General features: G+C 36.1%; 1 protein-coding gene across 6 annotated transcripts in view; it reads right to left on the bottom strand.

Moving 5' to 3' along the window:
• RIMS1 (regulating synaptic membrane exocytosis 1) overlaps positions 1-26,571 on the bottom strand; it is a 287,610-nt gene that overhangs the window by 118,851 nt on the left and 142,188 nt on the right. For all 6 annotated transcript variants that reach the window (XM_065730886.1, XM_065730887.1, XM_065730880.1 and 3 more), the window contains 4 exons: positions 10,799-10,866; positions 10,153-10,263; positions 8,274-8,373; positions 4,792-4,915 (listed from right to left, as the gene is read on the bottom strand). In XM_065730886.1, coding sequence (XP_065586958.1) covers positions 4,792-4,915; positions 8,274-8,373; positions 10,153-10,263; positions 10,799-10,866 — 403 coding nt within the window. The remainder of the gene's footprint in view (positions 1-4,791; positions 4,916-8,273; positions 8,374-10,152; positions 10,264-10,798; positions 10,867-26,571) is intronic.

Raw genomic sequence — 26,571 nt, 5'->3', positions numbered from 1 at the left:
TGTGGTACTCATCTCCATGGGGAGATAGCCATCACAGGAGATGCTTGCCTGGCACCCTAGCACGGGATTTGTCACGTGGGCAAGAGAAATGGAGGATAAAAGAGGGATCGACCACCATGAGATGGTGGGTGTTCTTCCATCAGAAACCTCATGAGCTGATCCTTGTTGCTGCACTCCCTGTGCCTGCTGCCTGAGACATGCTGCTTTCTCCTGGACCTCGCCGCTCCTTCGAGGTGTTCTACCATCTGAACCCTCACGAGCTGATCACTGTTCGCTGCTGCCCCTCCGGTGCTGACTGACGCTGTTCCTGGACTTTCCCCACGCTGCTTCTCCTGTGCTGACCCGGTGCCGCTTCTCCAGGACAGCTGCTTGCTGCTCAGGGCTGCCCGTCGCTGCTGCTGTTCTCCCCGCTTCTGCCGCCCCTGCTCTTCTGCCTCGGACCGTCGGAGCCGCTTGCAACCGGACCGCCCCTGGGATCCTGGCTGCTGACTTTCCCCGCGTGGTACAAATCCTTGCTTCCTTCCTATCTTTCCTATCGCTCGCCTTCCCCATCTCCCTGGTCAATACTGGTAATAAACTGGTCGGACCAACATTTGAACTGTTGCTTCTTAATCTCACGCCGGGTATACACATAATCTAAGAACCTCGTCTCCCTCCTTTATATTGGAGCATGACAGAAAATCAAAACAAAGCTCTTCAGCAATTCACGTGAAACTACTTTCTTCTGCAAGTACTAATCCAAAATTTAAGCAAAAGTAGTATTTTTGAAGAATATTTAAAGATGTTAAGACTAAAGCTGAGCATTTGAGAAGTATTCAGGTATTTTTCTGTTAAGTGAAATGTTACCATAATGATTTAGAAGTCAATACAACTAAGATTTCCAGATATATAAATCCTACTTATGACAAAGAAACAGACACTTAAGTCAGAAAAGGATTATAACACTGTCCAATCAACTAGTCTTAAATTTATTCTTCATGTTCTGCATTTTAAATTTCTGGTGAATATGATTTAACAAAACCTACTTCAGCACCCAGTTAATGTCTTGCATTAGCTTGCATCTCAGTGCTAACCAAGAAAGTTCTTAAAGCCTTGACTTTGTGAGTAAGGAGCAACGTGATATCCTCAAACTGATCAAAATACAACTGCACTACTTGCTCTTAACATGGCATAGTACTACTTCACAATTAAACACATGGCATGCTGTTCAGCAGGGCTGCAGTGTGGACTTCTTAGCATGTTCTCACTTCAGTTTCCAAGGAAATTTTCATCAGTCTGAAATATTTATTTACTTTATTCCAACTGGTCTTTCTGTTCAGTATGACACTAATTCTGTAATAGTTTCTTGTGCTAGAAATAAGAACACTCTCTTCTGCAACGGAGCATTGCTCATAATGGTACCAAATTTAGAATATTTAAAGAGGGCTTATAGTGCAAGGAACATTTCAACATGGAAAATTCAATCTACATACCTGGGTGGATGGAGAAAGACATGAATTACAAAAAAAGATCTTCAGAAGAAATAGGATAAATGATTTTAACTAATCAAAGCCAGACTAGCTGAAGTAAATAATTAACAACAACAACAACAACAACAACAAAAAGGATTGATTTGCAGTTTATATTAATTGTATTACTTGAATAACTCCCTGAAATCTAGAACTGTCTGATTTCTTATGGAGGCACAGCCTCTCAGACTAAAGTACAGTAGCACAGAGGAGCTGAATCACACTGGAGATAACATTTTTGGCAATATTATTTGTGGAAATCCAAGCAAAAATAATTTGCATATGACAAGAAAAATGAGAGACAAATAAAGAAAAAAACTGTTTTACCTGCACTATCCCATAGGAGCTCACCTGAACACACAAGAGACAGTTACCATACCAGACTGCTTCTCAAACAGAGTACCACCAAGTCTATGCTGTCTTACATTAACAGCCTCCACCACGGTATGCATATTCATAGCTCATTTTTCCCCCTTCATCTTTAGATGCCAACCCATTATTTCTAATTTTAAAGGATTTCTTACCTACCCTGTGTCTGCAATCACAAACATTAATGTCAATTAGTTTCTATGGAGTTTTTATGATACTGTTGTGGTTATACCATTTGCTATGCCTTTATCTGCTAATTGTATTGAATATTTCACATTTTTCTCTAATAAACACCCTACAATTATCCATTACTCAAAATTACATTTACTGATAGACACAAAAATCCAAATTTACAAGACTAAGCAAACTGTGTAGACATCAATTTTGTAATTTGCAGTCGTCTAATTTGTGGCTCTACAGTCCTATTATTTACTTAAGCTAAACCATATTAAATATAGGCTTTTTAGAACCAATATGCTAGGACTTTTTAAAAAGAGACCATTAGATGTGCTGGTACATTACTTGCATTATTAATACTGAGAGATGAAAACACTTAAATTATGTAGAAGAAATATCATTTTTCAGGTCTTTCGGGAACCTATTCCCTCACAGGAATTTTAGGTGTAATGGATTACCAATTAATGCTTTATCAAGCAGCTAGAAGTTTGATGAATCAGAATCTAGAGTACACACAAATCTTGGCTATACTAGATTCAGTGGACTAAGTAAAATTCACTACCACGAATTTGAAATGAGCACAAAGTTGGAATAACAAGGCAAGTAAAATCTAGTGGGAAAAAAAAAAGTAATCCAAAGCAAATCATCCACCAATTAAAACAAACAAAGAAGAATGATGTGCAGTATGTGGTGTTACTGGTTTTCTGACTTCTTTTTTTGTTGTTTTTGTTGTTGTTGCCATTGTTGTTAACTAACATCAGGATTTTCTTAGTTGTACAATGGCTGTGTGGAAAGGAAAGGAAATGGAAAAGGAACTGGAAACGGAAAAGGAAGAAAAAATAATCCAAGCAGGACACAGTTCTAAAAGGATAGAATTATTATAGCATGTAACCATCTCCATACCAAGACTCAAAATAAAGGTGTAATCGCATGTCCTCTGCTTTTGCTTATGTCTGGAAAGAAATATGTATGGGCCATCCAAAGCAAAAAATTCCATTTTATTGGTCCTATTTCTACTTCATTAGTGCAAGAGTCACAATTCAAAATTAGAAGTAATCTTTATTTTTGAATGCCCTTTTATTTTCTAGGCCTCAGTTCAACAGTTGTTCCACTGGATTTTTTTCCAAAAGCACATTACTGGAATTTGGTCACATTGTACTTCATTTTTTGAAGTCTCTACATCTATAGAATTCATAAAGATAATAAGTCATTTTAAGAATCAAGATGAAAGTCTAAGGACACATGACATTTGCAAATACACTGATAACTAAAGCTCATTGTTTAAAAACATAATACAGTAGTTTCTTTTTCATATCCAGTTGTACAGATCAATTGAGAAATGAAGTCTAAGTCTAGTTCAATACTTCTTTTCTTCTGATTTAAACATAAAAATTAAATTTTCAAAAATTCACTTATGACAGATTATTTTAAATCATTAGGACAATGGGCTGAATTTCAGTTTTTAATCGGGGATGTCTCTTAATTTACCTGTGAGTAAAGAATGTCAAATAAGGTTTCTACTTCCATGTTGTTTTACTCTGGATGTTAATTTGAGCCCTAATCAACCACTATTTTTGCATCAAGCTCTAATTTGTCATCAAGATTACTAACAAATGTTCATTTCATTTAAATATTTTCAAATACTCTTAATAGTGACTGTCATTAAAAAGGAAGAGTTCAGTTGCAAGATATATCTACAATTGCACAGTGCGGACAATCTAAACATCAAAAGCTGATAAAACAAAGCTAAAAGAAGAATCTTTTAGTTAGAAGCAAAATGAATTGTGCTTTCTGCTTCTCAAAATAAAAACCTGCCATATTTGAGATAGATGAAATTTCTAATTAGGATTAAATTTAGCAAGTTCAAAATGAAAGAATCACACATTCCTAATGAGGAAACAGCTCACCATCCACCTACAGGTTACTGGTACTTAGACACATACAGTGAGTTTGTGATCTCCAGGAAGCTACAGATAGATTTAAACCTTTCACAATTTTTTTTGGACTAGAGTCACTTTTTATTGTAAACCATGTGACTCATCTCTGCAACCTAATTGTGAATTCACGCAAAGATTGAAATTCCATCCCGTAACATCACTCAGAACAGTTCCAATATTGTCATTTTTGGGAAAGGAGTGTAAAATAACACTGTGAAACAATTGTGACAAATGCAAGGCCAACATCACTGCTTTACTAATTCAAACAGATTTCATGATCCTTACAAGCCTTAATTCAGAAATCAAGAATGCAAGAGCTGTTACCACTAAACTCTAAACATGGAATTATGAAAAATAAACATTATAAATCTGAAAAAAAAGTAATTTTTGATGAAACAAACTGCATTAGTTCATGATGAAACAAACTGCATTAGTTAATGTGAAGGTATTTTTGTTTCAACTTTTTATTCTGACAGCATCATTAAAAGACAAATACAGTCTTTTCAGTTAAAGCAGTTTGTATTTCTTTTTTCCTCTCTTTAAAGAAAACCTGTTTAAAATCCTACTAGCATTGACATAATTCAAGTCTTGCAGTGCTCAATGATTGCTCGTGCTTCCTAACAAATTATCATGTAAGTTATTCTCAATGAAAATAAAAGCCTGAGAAACAGATTTTACATACAGGATCCACAAGATTCCATTACACAAAGATAAAAAATAATGAACTCACAGATAACCCCTTTAGAAGTTCAGTTAGTAGAACTAATAACTGTACTTAAGAAGTAAGTATTTAGCCTTACCCAATAGGCCTTGAAACAATAATTTCAACTTGAGGTTCTGACTTTGATTCTAAAATAATGTTGTAAACTTCTTCATTTGTAGCTCCAGGCAAGGGTTTACCATTCCATTCTAAAACTTCATCTCCTTGAATTTAAAGAAAATTTTAATTCATTTTTATATAGTTTTGCTAAAAAAGCATAACATATTTATGAAATTTATGTAACTTAGTTACATTGCACAAAGTAAATTTAAAAACTGTGTTGAAACCAAGAAAAAGGTTTTTGAGACACTATCAAGGCTCATATCACAGAATGCAGCTACAACTTAATCATAAAAGCATATAAAAGAAACAACTTCTGCAAAATTGAAGTACTTAAGAGGTAATACAGGAAACATTACTGTGCTTCATAATAAAAGTCTACTGAAGAAGACATAGTATAAGTTTTACTAACAGTAACTTCAACTGACAATAATAAATGCTGACAATAAATAATAAAAGAATTAACCTTCAAAAACTGGAAACAAATATCTAACATTTAACCTTAACCATGATTTTTCATTACATTTCATATACTATGCACTTTGAATTCTCAACAAAAAGGGAAGTCTTCACTGTCTGTATCAAATGAACAAAAAAGTAAAGTAAGAAATAAATCACTACTTCTGAGGATGCTAGGGAAGAAGAAAAACCAAAACCTGATGTGAAAGGCATTTAGAGAAGTGTCTTTTTTCAGCTTGTCACTTCCAGAATTTTAATAATACGTACACTGCATTACTCTTTAATAATATTATAAAAAGTTAAAAGTCTTTAATTGTAGTTTCTTAATAAAGATCAGTATATCCAATTAAACTGCAGGAACTATAAGGTAAATCTTATACTCTCACATCTCATCCTATGTAATAGCCAGAACTCTGCAGCCATTATCTGATACCACAAATGCCCTTATTTTCTTTCTTGGTATCAATTTTGCATTTATCAGATTAAGCAAGGAACAACCATACTGCTGCTGGCTTGCCTCTCTCTGGGGAGACATACGTTAAATGATAAAACCCATGTTTGTTCATAAACTAAAGCAAAACTGTCCAAACTAAACTACTAACCACCAAAATACGCAGCTACAGCTTCTAAGTTCAATGATTGTCATTCCTTTTTCCCAAACAGACAACATTTTGATGTTTTAAGAAGAGACTCCACAAAAGATCCCAGTAGCTATCAAAGCATTTTGGCATTCTTTAAATTAAGCACCCTGGACTGAAGTCCCACTGTAGGTGCTGAGAAATCTAAGTCACTCTTGTGAGGAACTGTTAGGTAGCTCAAACTGCAGATACTTAGGATAAATGAAGATACCTGTACAAAGCTGGCTAGCAGAACCTACAGGGTAAGGAATCACTTCTGCAAGTTTACAACAGAATATCTAAGATGCCTCTATAAACCAATTTTAATGTGTCTTGCATTCTATCTCCACTTACTGATATGCAAGATATAGACGATTTTCATACTTAGACTGACAAGATCTGAATTATTTTCTACTGAATTCTAAAATAGTATCTCAGTCTGGAGGTCACTTTTGAAAGTCAACTAGTCCCAGCCCCTGTTCTAAGTAGGGCCAAATTCAAAGGACAGAGTAGGCTGCTAAGGGACTTGACCAGCTGAGATTTAAATAACTCCAAGGAAGCATATGCAGAAAGCCTTTCCCTGCAAGCTGTTTCAGAATCTATACTCACAGAGAATCAAAGTGTTCACAACTTAAAGCTGCCTTATTCCAAATAGTATGTTTCCTCTTGTGATCACTGTGCACCTCTGAGAACAAAGTTCTCAGGGCTCCCTGTAGAATCTCTCAATAGCCAGGAAAAAACAGGAATTAGATCCCCTCATATTCTTCTCTTGACCAGCCAGAACAAACACAGTTCTGAGCTTCACGTACATTGTAGAGGCCAGACCCTTAATCAACCTTGTGTCCCTTTCCAAAACTTGGTCTACTTTGCCAGTCTCTCTCTTGCACTAGAAGAGCACCAACCGTGTACGACTGTCCACCTCATAAGCACTGAACAGAGAGCAACAACAACTTCCCTGTCAGCCAGCTACAGTCTTGCTAAAAGAGCACTGAACATGATTTTCTGCAAGTACACACAGCTGACTGAAGTTCCACTTACTGTCCTCCAACACCTCCCGCTACTTTTCTGACAAGTTTCTTTCTGCTTTTTTGGCTAGTTTGCTCCTACTGCTTATTGTCACTTAGGATTATTCCGCTACTGATGAAAGACTGTGTCAAAATTTATGAGGTTTGTGCAATTACTCAGAAGTTTATGAACTAGTCAAATAGTTGAAATAATTGAAAGGCTGTTGAGAAAGTTGAAAAATTGAGCTTTCCTGACTCATCTGTATTGTTTTTTTTTTTTCTGTGTAATATTCCTAAACAATAGGAAGAACAGACCTCCACTCAGAAAGCACGGGCAAAACTGTGTAATTCTGCTTAGCTGGTCCTCTGAAATTACTTTGCCTCTAAAATTATTTTTTAGAATTTAAAAATAATTTTGACTGTCTAATATCTCAACCCAGATAAATCAGGATTAGTCAAGCGAGAGAAAGTAACTTTCAGTAATTACATTCCGCAGTTAAAATCTGTTATAAGTGGTGCTACTAACAATTTATTTATCAACTTGAAAAGAATAAATAACAAATGCCAAATCAAAGTAGGATATTTTTAAGAGACTCATCATCTTCTCTATTTCTTTACTGTTTGGTTCGTGTAATTATCATGAATTCATAACAGTTCTCATCTCAGTTTCTAGATTCCAACAAAGGCATCATTTAGACTTTTGTTTCTTAAGACAACACTTCCAAAGCAGGAAAATCGTTCAGGGCTACGATAAGAATATAAACCTCTAAAAAGTAGTTCACAAAACTGATCTATATGTACAGTTCTTACTTCATTTAGAAGTAAAGCTTGGAAAGTGTCAACAGTGCAGTCACTTACTTTTGTGAGCAACAAATTATTAATATTTACAGTAAACACTTTACAATCATTTTCTTGAGATGGTTTCCTTTTCCTTTTATTTATTTTTTTTGTAACAATTCCTGCTGAAAGAAGGATTAATAATGTCCAATGTGTTCACTGTGTCCACCCTTCAGGTGATACTGCAGTGTGAATAAAATTATTGTAGTGAGTTTTTGACACAATGAATAAGTTTCATAAATTTTTTATGTTGCTTTGGCAGACTGTAAAAAGCATCTCCCAAGATAAGAAAAAAAACATACCAGTGAAATTCAATCCTGACACTTCAGCACAGATCAGAAGTGCATTTTTTTCACACACTCAAATAATTGAAGTTACTAATAAATTAGAAATGTAAGAAAATGTAGCGTTCTGGAAGAACATTACAGTATTTTTATCTATTCACCAAATATCAGCATATCAAAGAAGTCATGTTGATATAAACTAACAAATGTACTACAAAAACTCAGAAGACAATGTATTTTGTACGTAATTGATTGATTTACCTGCTCTGAGATGCCCCACCACATCAGCCAAGCTACCTTTCTTCACTTTGGTAATGAAGGCACCGAGTCGTCCTAATTCTGTCATTTTTCCTCCAACAACCTGGATAATCATAAATTGGTGAGTTTTCAAGCCACAAACATACATCATATGTATGCAAACATTGCAAGTGAACATCAAACCAAAGGTATAAAAATCCCCAAAACACCATTAGCGATGCAACTAAAGATACACTTAATACACTAATAGCAAACAAATGTAAATAGCTCTTAAGAACACTTCTATAGTTAAAAAATTGGACTGCATCCAAGCATATAAGAGGACAGAAGAGCAACTTTTGTCTTCTATTAAACAGAACTGAATGGTGTTTTGTTTTGAAGCAGACTTCATGTTATACAGATGGGTAAACAAAGGGGGGAAAAAAAGATGTTCTCAGTAGATTCGATTTTTGATAAAACAAAACAAAAGAAGCAGGGTTGCTGACTTGCTATCCTCTCTACCCATCTCATTCTCTGAAGTCAGAACTTTTGTCAAGCATATTCTGCGTAGAGTTCTACAACAAAATGAAACAGTGGTCTGGTGGTTCATTAGGTATTATTTAATGTTGCCTACATGGTTACTAGTCAGTTTTCATCTATACCCAAAAAGATTTAGACGCTTACCTGCCAACAGGTTTGCCAAAAGGGAATCTGCTAAGTTTACCAGTTTACCAGTGAATGTGTTACCTGGAGCTTAGTTTACATCATACAAAGTTATAAATAAATAAATAAATAAATAAAAAGACTAAAGAAAAACAACAACAACAAAAAACAGAGAAGCCCTCCAGTCTGTGTTTCCTACTGGGGCCTAACTTTCTTCTCACATATTTAGAAAAATATTCTTGCTGCATGCAAAAACCAGCCTGGTGTTAAAGACTACAAGACGTTAAGTAGAATGAAGCTGTTATTCTCTCACTTTGAGATGAGTAAGTGACATGCCATTACCAAATTCACAGGGATCTTTCCTGATTTAATTTCCACCACAATAAGTCAGCAACCTAGATCACAAGTGATGGCTTGAACTATCAGATAACTATACATGCAAGGAGAAGCTGACTCAGTACTAAATGAATGGGAATGTTTTTCTTGTTTTCTCTTGTTTCTGCTGCTCTCAGTTGGAAGTGGATGACACCTAAAATAATTTTCTCAGGCATTTTTGGAGCTCCATATTAATAAAAATATCGATGGAGAAAGACATTATCGAACTAGAACACTGTACTCCCAAGCAGTATCCAGAAGTACTCCTTTTATGTGCTCTTGCACCTTAGGGACAAGAACCTGTTAAGTCCAGTACAAAATGAGTAATTTGGGAAACTACATGAATTGAGTTACATCACACTTATGATATTAACTTTAAGAACTGAATTAACTGCAATTTTAAAAATTTCTTAAGTTTTTATGTAAATATTTATTCTCACAGGATATAATTTCTGTTTCTGAGTTGTGATATTTTAAACACTGATCTTGAAAGCATTTGCATTTCCATGACACTTATTTATGTAGACTATGAGATTGGTTACTCGACTGAAATGGAAAAAGCAGAATTCTTTTGATGCATTATGGTATACAATATGTATGTGGCAGACAGGAAGCTGAATAAACATATTTTTAATCAAAATGATTCAGTTCCTTGGTCAGAGATGGGTGGAAGACATGCACAGAATATTTAAATATAATTACATTCATTATCTTCTGTATAACTTTCAAAACTAACTAAAAGTAAGGAATATTTTTGTCAAGTTACATGTAATTGGAGAGTTATCTGACTTAGTATGCTAGGCTTCTACACAGTCAGGTCAGCAGAAATTTCATTCATCTACCACTTGAAGCATGTAACACTTACTTTTAGCCCCAGTAATGCACCTGATTCTTTTGGCATAGTTGTTCTCTTGTTAAGAATAACACGTCCAATTAAGCGATCTCCCTCTTTAGAAGGCTGCCACGTTACTGGATGCTGTTGAAAAAAAACAAGCAGTGAAATTAAAAAATAAAATAAAAATGCAACCATTATGTAAAAAATCTATGCACTAAATCTGCAGAGAAATGTATATTACAACTGAAAGTTTAATACAATTAGTTATTTACAATAGAATGCTAATAATATAATTAGACAGTCGCTATAAATTCCAGAGCCCCAAGAATTGTGTTTATGAATTCTATTCTGTAGCATAACATATATATTGCATGAAACATACAGGTTCATTATAGAACAGTATCCTTTCCCTTTCTAATTCAATAGAAAATATATTACTAAACTCTCCTGGATCAGTATCACACTCACTGCTTCTTTTGTGCTGAGTATTGGATTTGAAATATATATATATAAAAAAATAATCTCTTCTGATTTTAATTTCCATGATCCATGAAGCCTAATTTTCACACGCATTGTATATATATATTTTAAAATAACAAAATACATATTAGCAAACTGAAATCGTCAGCAATCATTTCAGTTCATACTTATAATGTTCTTCTTCCCTGTTACTTACTGAACTAATAGGAGATGTCTCCCTGCTGTGCCACGTGGCAGGATCCAGCCAGTAATAATCCAAATCACCTGGAAGAATATGAATAGAAAGAAATGTGTAATCTCTCAAACAGAGAAAGATGTATATGCACTCACTTTTGCATGCATGGATTTTAACAGTTTGCAACAGTTAGATGAAGTAAACACAAAAACTGTAATATGTTCAAATTAAATTCAACATATCAGTTTCAAAATAATATTGACTAATCACACAAAAAAAACAAAAGCGTATAATAACACAATTATTTTAACCTCTATCTTTTCATTAACCACACTTCAAGACTACTTGTGCACTCCAAGTTTTTTGCCAGTAGACTTCCCAGAACATATCCCAGTGCACAATGAATGTCAATAGCCCTCCTCCTCCCTCATACAAATAAAATATACACTGGACCACAACTAATGATGACATAAGAGAGAATACTCCACAAAACTTAGCTACAGTTAAGGAAAGAACAGTAGACCACACTCCTGAGTCTGCCAAAGAGTTAATCAGTACAACCAGTACAGACAGAGGGACGAGGGAGCTGGAGAAGGAGAATACACAGATTACTAAGAAAAAGAGCCACACAAAAAGAGCAAATAATATCAACAGCAACGGTGAGGTTGCAATCTTTCATTTTGCTTGGGACAAACTTACGTACTATGTACCCCAAGAATAAAACCTGGCCTGAACACCATAAGCCCATCAAGTCAAGAAGGGAAACCATGGGCAGAGTTTGGGAGAAAAAGCAGCAAGGCTTCAATACCATGTAGAATACATATGAACTGATGGAAAGCTAAGGAAACCACAGTTTGACTTAACATAGTATAGCAGTGAAAGTCTGAGTTGGAAGCAAAAAATTACCAATTCTACTGGCTGTTATCTTTTGTGATCTAACTGCAAATTGTAGTAAGAAGACCATCAGGCAGCACAATTCAGAATTTCCTTTACAAAAAGAAAGGGTGCAAATGGCATTGGGAAGGACTCTGAAGAATGATAATGGCTAGAACAGAACCAATACAACATGACTTTGCAACAGAAACTCCAACAACTGAAAGTTTAAATGTTCACGCTAGAGGCTAGTTTTAGTGCCTGAAAGAAATGGTTACTTCTCATCAAGGTTTATATCCATACCTGCACTTCAGGCATTTTTCACCTTCACTCTGGGAAAGAACCTTGGTCATTTGAAAAATTACAGAGAAAAAAAAATTACAGAACAGATCTTAGGATGTCCCCAAGCTCTGCATTGGTCATTTAAAAGCCACTGGGTAAAAAGCCCTCATTTCAGTAAGGTCAGTGACTTATTTCAGATACCCTTTGTACTTTCACCATGCTCTTTGTTTTTAGAAAACAAATTTTATTTATTATGTACATTTTAGATAACATACCTTCACTATCTAGTTTTAGGAAACACATGTTTCCTAAAACTAGATAGTGAAGGTATGTTATCTAAAATGTATATCCATAACATTACTATAAGACGAGTTCTTTTACTAGCACGCAGGCATTCAACAAACATCCAAAGAAAGCAGGCTTCTAGCAAGAAAAACCTGTGCATTCACACAGAGGGTTTATTACTTTTCTGACTCTGTTTTAATACAAATACTTATCTGCTAATTATGAAATAGAAAGTTATATAACCATTTATAATGCATAAAATATTTAATACCTTAGCAACTGTGAGAACATATTCACAAGCTATTTTTAAAGAGCTTATTATTACCAAATGCATAACCACCACAAGGCATTAGCTACCACAGTTCTGGAATTTTGAAGGCTTAACTTCACATTTAAGATCTTGCATTTCTATTTTTAGAGTAGTTTCTTTCACCTTTAAAAAGACTTCAGGACTGTAGCAAGTACAACAAAATGATGGAGTCAGATTGCCCTCTTAAGCTGTGTTAGCAAGCTGGGACCCGTGGCGGAGTTCTCCAATTTTCAATAATGGACTCCAATTTCCAGTAAAAAACAACTACCTTCTGCATAAGCTGGCCCAAACACTTCACCTCCATGTTTCACAGCTATTTTCTCTGCAGGAGAGAAATGCTCAGGCAGGAATAAACCAAAATCCAGCATGCAGAGATGGGTCCCAAGTACTCGGAGAGGTTTTTACTCCCAGCCCTCCTTTTCTTTCTTCCTTCCCACCTTCAAGCCACTGCCCCTCCTCCTGCTTCTTCCCTGTACCTAGTATCCTCCACAAAGTTTTAACTGCAGCAAGATTCTTCTGTCTTGGCTCCCACATGCTCATCTTCCCTTGTCCATCTGCTTACCCTCTTAAGCTGTTCTTCCCCCTCCATTTTGCTGCCATCATCCATTCTCTTTCTCCTTCTGCTACTGGCTTTGGTGTCTGCACTTCAGTTGTGTACTTCAATTCCTGTGACCCTCACAACACGTCTCCTGATTCTAAACTGCATCCTCACCACTTCCTCCTCCCCACACACAAATTCCTGGTTTTCTATCCCTCTTATCCCTCCTATCTTCTACAAACTTTCATAAATTTCAAGAAACTGATTGCTTGCACTGTACCCAGCCATAGGCTTGCTCATTTTTCTCTCCGTCTTCAGAAAATGAATGTAGGAATTGTCCTGCAAACCCAGCTGTACTGCACAGCAGCAGTACTGGGCATGCATAAATGCAGCTAGCAAATCAAAATTCCCAACAGAAAGTTTACAATTTTAAAATATATTTTAAATATTAAAAAAGCATGAATTGGGGAGGTAAAAAAAGAAAGAAAGTACAAGTTATTTTAAAAAAAAAAGACTGAATTCATAGACTTAAATTCTAAAATTAAGTATTAGTAGTTAGCATTAAGTCATCGTCATGCTAGCCCTTGGTTGAATCCAAAACAGTACAAAGTTTTTTACAACAGAAATTGTTGGCTTCTCTACACTAGACAGAATTAGAATAGAATATGCAAATTAAAATGAAATGGAAAAAAAAAATCCCCAAATGGACTTTAAAAATATTTTATTCCAGCAACATTAACATTAGATTATTGATATCTGAGGCTAAATACTCCATTAAAGATTTAATTTTAAAAAGAATTTGTCATCCCATGCTCATATGATTTATTTTCTTACTTCTTACTTATGCAATTCTTGGATTGCAGTATCCCAGAAATGAGACTCAGTACCCGAGATGTGCATATTTCTTTAAATACACAAAATAATTCCACTGAACTAATACTGAAGAGTTCCAGGAACAGGTACACAACAAGAAAAACCTTACAACCTGACAGCATAGTTTCATAATCTTGGAGTGAGATTTTCTCACTACAAAACAAACTCAAACCCCAAAAAATCTATACTCAAATTACTCTCTCCACTGGCAAAGATTACTAGAAGTGGTATTTTACAGATTTAGGATCTTATGAAGCAAATAAAATTCTACTAAGGAAATCACCAATTTAGTGCATCTTCAACAGCTTTTAATTGCTTGTCAAACACTGCTCTAAATTTAAAAACTTGAAATATGTAAAAATAGTAAGGCTCTAAGAACACATGATGCTCACAGTACCATTACTTCTGAACATTACTAACATGTTTCTATAAAACATAGAGACATTTTGAATTTAAGCCTATGATAAAAATGTATTTGCAATTATAATTTACCATTTCATTCAAACTAATTGATGAAAGAATTCTACCTTTATAAAAACCTTCTACCTGAAGGAGTAATTAAAAAAGTCATATTCCATCAGCAATAAAATACTTTTCCTATTAACTGCTCGATTACTGTAGTCTTGGACTTAAAGGTGTGCCACTGTCACTTTACATGATAGAAACTGGGTTGAATCTTTTCTTGAGAAATCTTCTGCAGACTTTGATCAAGATTCAAGATCAGGAGTAAAGCTCTAACACATTGTTTTGATTTTAAGACCGCAATATGCATGCCTTCCAAATAAAGGGAAGGCAAGCTTCAAAACATATTTTCTCTAAAAACACTTGATCATCATCAGTGCTACTCATTTGAAAAGCTGATGTTGCAATGCTGTGATTTCAAGTGAAATCCCACAAAACTGGTGAGAGTTAGAAATTACAGCCTTGTCTCTGCTGCTAAGCTGAAACATCACTTTGTTGAAACAGGCACAACGTACAAGAAAGCCTGTTATCCTATATGATCAGCCATGCTGCTCCAGTGAGTCTTGAACAGCAGAGATAAAACATCCCAAGATGCTTCCCCAAATCCAGACTATATATGAAGAGTGGTGATATTCAGCAAAGAATGTGCTTCTGGTGCACTGTGCAAATCCAGAAGCACTGGGTCTGCAGCTGTTACTTAAGACGAGAAGCAGACAGTCTATTGATAACATCCAGTCAGCCCACATTAAGCACTTAATTGAGCCTAACATTCAGCTGCTAATTAATAAGGCAGTTCAAGCACATCCCTAGGAAACTCAGACATTTATTTTCAGGGTCTGCATCTATAATTAAAGTATGAACTGGCTTCCTATACAGACAGACTAGATCTATCTAATTAACACTCACAGCAGCCATCTCTGTATTCGTCTTTGTTAACTTTTAGGCTCAGTTACAATGTGTGTTAATGAGGCAAAAAAAGCACATCAAAGACCTCTTAGGTCTCACAGTTCCCATGGAACCTCATCAATATTTCATGGCAATCATCAATTCTTTCCTAGTGTAAAATCAACAGAAGCCACATATCAACCCACAAAAAATGTAAAGAAAATCAGGATATCAACTTCATTGTTGTCCTTCTTCATAACCTTAATTTTCATGAGTTAGAAGACCACTCATTACTAGTAAATGTCAACATTTTACATGGGTAGATAGTGACAGGACAAGGGGGAATGGTTTTAAACTAAAGGAGGGGAGATTTACATTAGATTTCAGGGGGAAGTTCTTCACAGAGAGAGTGGTAATGTGCTGGAACAGATTGCCCAGAAAGGTAGCGGATGCCCATTCTGGAGGTGTTTAAAGCCAAGTTCAATGGGGTCCTGGGAAATGTGATCTAGTACTTGACCTGGCAGTTGGCAACCCTGCCTGTGGTAGTGAGGTTGGAACTTGATGATTATCCTAACCCAAGCTATTCTATGAATCTATGATTCTGTGTCCTCAGTACATTGATACAGTCTTCAAAAAACACCTGGTTGCTGCCACAGTCATGATTCATTCTATAGTTAAGTCAAGAGGGCATCTCTATTCCCAAGAAAAACAATAGAAAACTAATTCATTGAATAAATAATGATGCACGTTTTAATCACTACAGTCAAAATGCTGACCAATCCCCTATGGAGATAACACAAGTATACACTGGCTTGATGTTCAGCCTCCACATCTAAGCCATGAGCAGACAGCTCAGAAACTACCCACTGCCTATGTATGCAGAAAGCCTCACAAAAATGCTCATTATCTCTTCAAATCAACTGACTTCAGATGCCTACAGTTAAGAACTTAAATCCTTGCAGAAGGTGGCCTGTGCTTTACCATTTATGCCGCTCAAAGGCAGACTGTTTCTTGCAATGCATGGGAGGAATTCACCACGTGACTGAAAAGTTTAGGTTATGTTGTGTACTGAAAATATGTAATTGCATTGGATATGAGCTCCTTTCTGTCACATGTAATCAGCACTGAATGCTGACATACTCCAAAGTTCCATCGAAAACTGGAACATACAAATTACAATTTGGACATGTAATAGTCACATAGGGACTGTGCTTGTACATGCCTGTGACTCCCAGAGCTCCTAATTTAGAACCACACCTCTGATTATCCTATCAAATACAATCTTCAGGCTTTATAACATAATGATGAAACACAAAATCATTCTTCTTTACCTTCTATGAATTTCTGAGTAACTAAAAGCAATTGAAAAAGGATCCACAGAGCTTTACCAAGCTACACTTTTAGTGTACTACATACACTGAAAATCTATGTTTATTCCATACCCCTGTGCCTAGAAGATGGGGATATTTTGTATTTTTTTCCTTACACAAAAATAACACAATTTTATTTTGAATCAAACACCTTAATTTAAAAATCATTTTTTAAAGAAGCAGTTACATTGTGAACACAGTAAACTAATGAGATACTATTTTGTTTGTTAAGAACACCAGTATTAAAGAGAACCTAGTGAGAAAGAAAAATCCATGTGACTTCTACTTTAGTAACTATCACAAAGTAGATTATTTAGCAAAGATTTTTTTTAATTTATTTTCTGATCTTCTTTTAATAGGAGTAGACTTGCACACATATTCTTTTATAAGGTATTTGTTGTTGGCTGAAACAAGTTTCTCAAAAGGTATAAGAGCATAAAAGAATACAACACAAAAAGAACCGGGCCAAGTTGTACATTTGACAGCTGTGTCTTACCTGAATTATTTCTATCATTATAAGGAATCAAACCCAAAGATTACAGATCTTGTCAACTCAATCTTGCAGCCAAAAATCATGACTTATTCAGTCAAATTGCAAACTGAGGATTTGTGAATATTTCTAAAACTTTTAATTAGGGAAGGTCAAAACATAACGAAGCAGATGCTAAGTTTCCTGAATCTTTGGGTAATCTGCTTCCAAGGAGCACCAAGTCAATTTTTTTTAGTTCCTTCATTCACGCACTGAGAGTGCTGAAGAGTTGGTCAACCCCTTCCAGCTATATGCTTGTTTTAATCCTACAAACACTCTGAAATTTTATTCTGAGGATGTGTACGCCTTGCAGTATACACTTGTGCAATGTCTGTGATACAGTTTATAGTGCCCACAAAGGGACTATCTCAGAAAAATGTACTTCAAGGTCTTCAGAAAACACCTTCTGAGTTATAAAGAATCTGTATTATGCCCATTAATTCAAAAGTTCCTTTAAAAGCATTATTCAGAACCTTTTATTGAGAACAGAAGAAAAAGTGTTTAGCACTACCAAGAATTTTAAATCAGCAGGCATCTGTTTTGTTTTCTGATGCTGCAATATCCAAAAGAAAAAAAAATCAAGAAAAATTGTGCTGCGTTGGGTGTAGCTCAGAAGCCTGACTTTAGTGACTTTGATCAGCCTTGAGTGGTTCCTAATTCTGCAGATGGATGGATGTAAGGAGATATTTTTGAAATTTAGAGCTTCCTTTAATTCGTTTATTATATCCGTTTAATTCCAATTCAATATTGATGCTAACTTTTTTCTACTGTATTATCTGAATCTTGTTTAGTAGAACTAACACTGTTTTAGTTTTGGCATGAACTCTAAAGGCAGTATTTTCATTTTTATCTCCTCTGGTATTTTTTCTCTGTCAATTTCTAAAAAGTTTCAAATTAACACCTTGTATCTTAATATTTGTTAAAGCCTGATTTATGAAGAAATTATAATTCCAGTCCAAGCTGCAAATAAAGTCTAGGGTGCTTCAGTTGTCAGTAAATAAGATTTTAACATGGATAAGCAAATGAGAAATAATGTAATGCTCTGAAGCAGCAGCTCATGCCTTTGAAATCCTATGGATACAACACCAAGTGACTTAACAGTGCACTGGTAGCGCCTATTACAAATAAAGTGACCAAAATGGGACATATTTCAACATACGTTTTCTTCTACTGTGGGAAAGCAGAAAGGTATTTTTGCTCAGATACAGAAGGTAATACATAGTGTTCAGAAATATGCTGATAGAAACAACAGCAGTGGGGATCAGGACTTCTCATTATCCACAGGAAGGGGATAGGCAGGAAGACAGTGAGTTTGCACTGATCATCCAGCATACACGCACACGTGAACAACCGGGTAGATCCACACAAGTCACTGAAGAAATAAGCAAGGAAATTCCATTTCAGAATAAAAGTTATGATTTCATTATCATGAAAACCTGAGGAGATAATTTATCTCAATATTACAATGAAAAAGAAATTCTGAGTTAAAAAACAAACAAACAAAAAAACCTCTTGGTGCTTCCAGGCTGTAGAAGTAAATAGAGAAGATGAAATTCTCTGGATTATGATTAAAGATAGAATCATTTCAACAGTATCATGATGGTAGTACTCTAGATAACCAAATTAGGAAGACGAGCCTCCTGAGCTTTTTTTTCAGTGAGCATTTGTCATACTCCACTGTTACACTGCATCTGCAACTAGTGAGATGTTTTAAAGGCTTTTCTTTCATTCTGATGGGAATACTGCAGGTAGAATTACTGGAGTCTAAATTCAGAGATCACCAATACTAAGAAATTAACCAGCAAAGAACTTGAAACCTTGCTTCCCACCAGTAGAGAGGTTAAGTACATCTGCAGATCAAACTGGTAGAGACCTTAAGGTTTTGTTATTTGAGTTTTTTACTTTGATTTCCATCACAGTGCATCTTCTGGATACTTGGCACCTAACCAACATCTTGACATTACAGTGACCTTCATGACAGTTCAGCCTCTATAGTTTTATCCTTGCAGAAAACAGTTACATTTTCACTGCTAAATATTTACATTAACTGAAGTGTGGCTACCATGGAGAGATTAATAAGTTATATTCAATAGCCAGTGAGACAAGACTGGTTCTGTGCAGTCTAATATACAAACAAAACTCAAATACTCTCAACAGAGCCAGTGGTTAGTGTGGTTCTAAAACACCCTTTAGCTCCCCTGTTCTGCAGTATTAAAGGCTACTGACATGCTGCTGTGTGCCATGCCTACAGCATGGCCCCAAACCTCCTCAAAGGAGAGTCAGTCCCAGCCATAGTTAACCTCCACGTACTTGCGCCAAGCTGTGCAGGAGTTCTTTGGAAGGTAATTTGTGGCTGTCCACCACAATGAGTGGCCCGAAGAAACAGGGTTTTACCTGCTTGGTATAACTAAAGGCAACTGAGTGTTAGAATCTGTGCAAACATTTTCCCCAGTCTTCTCCTTAAAACTATTCTCAGCTAGGGCTGACCTTGGTCCATTTCCAAGCTCAGCAGCATCTAGTTTTCCTGATATTCCTGCTGCTGTTTCAATCCATCTCTGTTTCGACTGTTCCTCAATCTCATTTTCTCTAATTCATTTCTCCATATTCTCCTCTCTGCATACTCTTATTCTCTTCTAAAGTCTGCAATAAGAATTAATTTCACACACAGATGCTAACGTTTTGAGAAATAACTTAAAATTTGAAAAGATAAAACTTCTTCATGCAGTCGTTAGGATTCATTTGCCTCATGATTTTTTTTTTCCTTTTTTTCTTTCCAAAAATGAATTTTACAGGCACTGTCCAGATAAAAGATTTTGAAGACTTTTGTTATTTTCAATACATTGCATAATCCCCAAGGAACTTGTGATCATCAGTCCTTCCTCTGACTTTCCCTTGTGGTCCTTAGTGATTTAGCTCAGAATCTCATATCAAATACAGATATCTATTTTTTTTTCCTCAGAGGAGAGGCATAATGTCCTTCACTGGTTCAGAAAGTGCAATGCATCAGTATGGTGCTGCAGAGATAGATAATATACAACATAATCGTAACTTTATGTTTATTCTAACCTATATATTATTATTATAACTGTATCTAGATACCATGCAAATGTAGAACAATAAAAAAATCATAGTACAAAACTATGTATACACTTTCAATAATATTTTTTTCTAAAATAGCATGTATTAATAAGCAACAGACATTTTCCAATCTGATCTTGCTAAAGCTACTGATAACACATTCCAGGGGCTTGAGGACATATCAATTGCCTTCTGAAAAAACAAGTAATAGACCTGAATATTTGCTTCCCAATTAAATTCGTAAATTCTTCAGCAAAGACTTCTCCAACATACGAAATATTCATAAGGTAATGGAATTATTATTACTTTTCAAAAACATTTACATTTTGATGTGTGATTTCAAAACAAGCATTTTTTCTTTAAAAACTCAGGCCATATAATATCAGTAACGTCAAATTACATCTGACAAATAAGCTTTCTGAGCACAAACATAACTGAAACGCAGACTGATGAACAAAATGATTCCTTATTCCCTGCTCAAGCTGTACATTTGCTACGAACAAAGCTTTAGATTCAGAGAATACAACATCTCCACTCAAACCGTACAGTTAAAGAAATCTGTTTATGAATAGGTACATTTAAATAAATAATTAAACAGAAAAACATATTTAAAATCTCTGTGCCATATATAGCCACTTGTTTACCTGTCCCTGAATGGAATGTATGGAGCAGAAACTGAAGAAACCCCGCAAACATATCAGCATCAGCAATAGAATGGTTAAAAAAGAACAACTGGCATCTAGTTGTTTGCAAATTGCAGTCTGCAACTGTAGCAAAGCCAAAATCCTATCAAAAATCCACTCCAGTGTGAAGGAGACGATTTAAAATGTCCCTACGGTCCTCGTATCTCAATCCTAAGCCAAATTTTTCTGCAGCGTCAGACATTCAGCGCTGGTGACACCAAACAGGGTTATGAGAGCTCTTGTCATCCAAACAGATTTCTGCAGTGGAGTGCAAGCATTGATTACTGCATTAGTTCATACATGCTCACTGCAGAGACGAGGAGTTTCAGTCTCCAGAAACAGCTAATGATTTCAGGAATCCAGAATTAACAATTCCTCAGGAAGCAAAGTGTGTGTTGGGGGCGGGGGGGGGGGGGGGAAGAGTTCCTTCCTCACTGGGTAGAATAGGGAAGAAGTTTCTTAATGTTTTCAAGCCAATGGTACATACAAGCTGAGGAATCAATAGCACTGCTGCAGTTATTTATATTCAGCAGTGGTGTGCCGAACAAGTTTTAATGAACTGCATAAATGAAGCAATCAGATGGCTGTTTAAAGTTACATAAAAATTCTCAAGATGTGGATTTACTACAGTGATCCATGAAGATGTTACTGTATCTTTTAGAAATTAATAGGATGTTCTAATATCTATCCTATACAATGTGTACTTGAAAAATAAAATACAAAAAAAAATCTAAATTTAAAAACAACAACAAAAAAAGCATTTTGATTTCCAAAGTATATATTCAGAATAAAAGAGGAAACCGCAACATGTATCCCAGCATATAGGGGAAAGATCAGAGATCAGATCACAACAGCTAATAAAATTTTTCTAGAGAATTTGATGTAACTTAATCATATCCAAATTCTAAAACAACAAATATATTTTTTGAGCAGAAACAGCTTTCCATGGTGAAAATGTGTTTCTCAGTAGCATATTTAGATACTGTACAACTAAAACAACAGCAAACAAAAAAAAAAAAGCTAACAGTTCAGAAATCAAAGTGAAGAATACAAAACATGATGAACTAACATATTTAAAATTCCATCCAAAGTGGAATAAAGAGATAAAATGTAAGTAATTAATCTAATTAGATTTTACAAATATTTAATCTTTAAATATATATATATGTATCTTAGTATGAATGAAAATAAATTTCTAGTGAAGTAGATTCTCTGTAATTCTGGAAAAAAACCAAGTTACTGAATACTGTGTTTTACATACTCTGACCTGTCCAATAGTCAAAAGCAACAGAAACAGCTGACTGATGACTTTCAGTGTTCTAGCGCAGCATTAGCAAAACAACAACACTGTTTGCATTGGTTTTGCACTGGCATGCCCTTGTTAGGAAATAATGCTTTGAAGGAGGACAATGGACAGTCGTCACCTATTATGAAGACAACCATCAGAGAATCTGCTGGCCAGGGAACACATATACAGTTCCCTCCTAATGCTGGAGAGCACTCCTTGCAAAAGGAACAAAAGGCAGAAAGTGGCCAGTGCTACCATAGCACACACCATTCTCCCACTGACCCTCCTGTGTTTCTCTTTAAAGAGCCCCCTACTCTTTGGTTAGGGCCAGTATTGGGGCTTCGTTTCACTTCCTGAAGAACTTGGCTTGCCTGGATTCTGAATGTTCTCTCATGTATCTACCTCAACAGACAAAAAAAAAACAAAAAACAAAAACAGATGCAGATTGTTTATAGAATCACAGACCATCCCAAATTGGAAGAGACCCACAGTCACTGAGTCCAGCTCCTGGCCCCATACAGCACCATCCAAAATCAAACCCAATGTCTGAGAGCGCTGTCCAAACGCTCCCTGAACTCCCCAGCTCGGGGCTGTGCCCACTGCCCTGTGCATCCTGTTCCATGCCCACCACCCTCTGGTGCAGTTCCTGTCCCTAACCCCAGCTGCCCTCCCCTGACACAGCTCCATGCCCTTCCCTAGGGCCCTGTCGCTGTCTCAGAGCTCAGCGCTGCCCCTCTGCTGCAGCTGCCATGAGGCCTCTGCCCAGCTCCTCTGCTCTGGGCTGAGCAAATCAAGGGGCCTCAGTGCTCGTCATAAATATTGCTTTCTAGACACTTCACCATCTTCTTAGATCTCCTTTGGATATTCTCTATTTTTATATCCGTCTTATACTATGGTGCCCCAAACTGCACACAGTGCAGTGTCACCCCTCCCCACGCCCAGCCAGCAGTGCTGGGCCTGATGCACCTCAGGGTGCAGTTGGCCCTTTTGGCTGCTTTTGGGTATCCCTTTTTTGCTATCCCTTTTGGGTAGGGATGGTGATAGGAGGATGGTTGGACTAGATGATCTTGCAGGTCCTTTCCAACCTAATGTACCTATGAACCTAAGCCCGTCCTTTGCTCAGCTAGCTGTACTCCAGAACACAAAACGTACTCCTGGGATCATAGAAAATTTGGATGTAACTTAGGATGCACTTTGGCTATGCATCCACAGTTAAACTAAATGGAGAAAATATACCTACACCTGATAGGTTTAGATGCAGAGTTTGGCTGACAATAATCTAACTAAAACATTTTTGTTCTCTCTGTGTACTTTTGAAGTAGAAGACTTTTCAGTTAGGTATTGCTCAATAAAGAGATTTTATTTTTTTCAGATTCTTTGTCAAAATACAACCTATCAAAGACAACTGATGACCATTCATCATTTAAAATGGTATTCTCTTTTATATATATACATATATATATATATATATATATATATATATATATACATATCTGGAAATGTTTTTGTGCTGTTTCTACATTTTACTTTTCAACACTGTTTGGCCCATAATTGCTAAGAAAAAGCCTAAGAAGACCATCCTGAAAAATATACATAGCTCCTAAGCCAGCTTCTGCACCCCAAACACCCACCACACTTGTTACAGCTCGTCAATGTTCCTTTCAATTCAGATATGAGCATATTCTGCTTACACGCTTAGCTGCCTGTCAAAAAATGCACCAAAGTAGAAACAATGTAGTCCCATCAGCAGGGCACACGATGGAGCTACCAAGTTTGGCTTCTTATTTAGCTCAAGATAAATCTGTCATGCCATCCTTACTCCATAGCTTTTCGTTCAAATTCTGATCTGATCTGAACTAATTCAAGTGGAAGCAAAGGAACTTAGCAACTGTTCAGAAATAACATGTAGATCTCATTGATGCAGTAACTTAGATCATTGCTATCTAACTTTCATCATCCAGTAATGTTGCAATACACCTCAGTTACCTAATCTGTGAAAAAAAAAAGCCAACAGCATCTCCTCAGACTGATCATTTTCACAATCCTCGTCTGAGGAGAATCTTCAACAGTCACTGCTACAATGTTAGAGTTACATACTTCTGTCTCCTGGACTTTCTCTGAAACCACAGGTTGATGAACTATCTTTGATACAAAAATAGATTTTACAAAGTACCTATTTTTTCTTTGTGATAAGGGCGATACTTAAATTATCTAAAAAGGATCTGCTAGATAGTCTTTTTATGGTCAAAGGTCCTCTTAGCCTAAACCTAATTCAGACTAATTGCTTACCCATTCAACTGCCAATAAAAAACAGATGCTTTCAGGAAAATGGCAACTGGTACATACATACCAACTTTCTAATTTACTGAGCAATAGTGACACCAAATTTAACTACTACTTCTAAGCTGCTCTTTTAAAGTCTCCATAGAGACAGACATCTGCCAACTCTCAAGCCCTACAGCACAGTGGATATGAAAGACACACATTCAAAGATTCATCCCTGCCTGAAAGGTAAGCTGGGATGAAGCGCTGGTACAAAGTGTTGGTATGACAAGCCTACTTCTGACAGCTGTGCTCAGCAACAGGCTTGAGCTCATAACAATGGACTGCTCAGACCAATTCAATGTTACAAACTGTAGGAGGTGAAGACAAGCATCTAAACTGCACATGAATTTACCTGCCCAAGAAGGAACAACAGCAAAAGCCAGTATCATCAGCAAACTTAGGCTCCAGTGAAAACATCTGACCAATAGCAGCAATGTCATCACAGCTCCTAATGCAAGTCAGCCTCAGCACCCTACCAAAATTCCTTAATTCTTTTTTTTTTTCCTTTCAACACTTCTCAACATTTTTTTTCCCCATTGCAAAATACAACAAAAGTTAATGCTGGTCCTGAAGTGATTCATGTACAGGCTGTGGCTGAAAGGTTGTACAAGCATGGGTGAAAGACATCTAGGGATCACCAGTTCATTCTTTTTATCCAGTTTAGGACAAGTCTGACAATTCACATTCCCTCTTTTACTTTCAGATTTCTTTCATATCCTTTAATTCTAAAAAGTTCAGATTTAAACCTAGAAATGTGAGCAGTAGTACTGTATCGTGCTGATATAATTTTGAAAGACCTGTGTCTATTAAAAAGCATTTTCATTACTTTTGAAAATCTATATATCATCCAAACAAACAAATAACCAACACATCTGTAAGCTGGGCTAAACACTGAGCATGTTTTTTGTTTAAGCATTTGCTTAATGTTTAAGCCAGAAAATTCGTTCCTAATCCTTATGACAACTTTCTAGGTCAAAGTAAGATTAGGCCCACCATAGTGCACACAACTGATGTTCTGACAATAAGCCCTAAGTTAATACCATTATTTGTTGTGGGTTTATTTTGTTGTTACTGTTTTAAAACAAGAGAAAAATACATATAGAGAAAAATTTTAAAATAAACACTTGAACATAAGTCTAAATGCAAGTGATGTTTGTTTGTTAAAAATAATATCAGTTTACTAACAAAAATTAATGCATGCTTAAGTAAGTGCCTCCTTCCAGTGTCCTGTAGGAACAGCCACTCCCTAAGACTTCTTTGGCAGTGAGATGTAAACTGGGAAATGTGAACAGATTAATCAACTTTTCGTACAGCTGATCTGAGAGCATCTTGTCAGTGGAAAAGAGACCATGGCAGCTGAACCTACTCCTAAGATTCTATTTCTGTTCCAGATCCCGGAGGGCAGTTGTTCTTCTGCAAACTCTGCTTCAGCACTACTAGCAACCCCATGTGCCTGCCCCAAGAGAAATAATTAAACCTACCTGGGCATGGTGACAAGGCTCAATGTGTCTACATGAAAACAGGCAGAAACAGTGAACATTAGGAAAAATTTTTATCCATTTGAATTTGAGTTTGTGAGATCTTTTTTATGGGGTTTGTTTTTCTCCTCTAAGAGCAAGTCATCCCTACCCTGTATTTTAAATACAGCCTGAGCCCATAGAGAACGTCAAATTGCCTGTTATCCCAAGAGTTTCTAATTTAAGGTTACAGGAGTTCACAACATTCCTACAGAAAACTAGCTAAAATGCTTTACCAAGAGAATTCAGTCACATATCTGCTGCAACACTGCCAGTCATATGGCTTTTTATCTCAATTAAGCACTGGCAACTCACTGCCTAACACTAATTTAACAAGCATTTGCTTATAACTCCATAGCTATTATAATTTCAGCTACTCAAAAGTACAGAGTACTAACTGCATTGAATAAGTTTAACACTGACCAAAATTCTGAAACTAGAGCTAGATTATAGTTTCATTAGAATTAGAGGTAGATTTGATTTCACAAGGACAAGA

The sequence above is a fragment of the Cyrtonyx montezumae genome, unplaced genomic scaffold (assembly GCF_038088225.1).
Source record: "Cyrtonyx montezumae isolate F1298 unplaced genomic scaffold, pur_monq_1.0 scaffold_13, whole genome shotgun sequence".
Lineage (NCBI taxonomy): Eukaryota > Metazoa > Chordata > Aves > Galliformes > Odontophoridae > Cyrtonyx > Cyrtonyx montezumae.
This window is presented reverse-complemented; position numbering and strand designations above follow the sequence as displayed.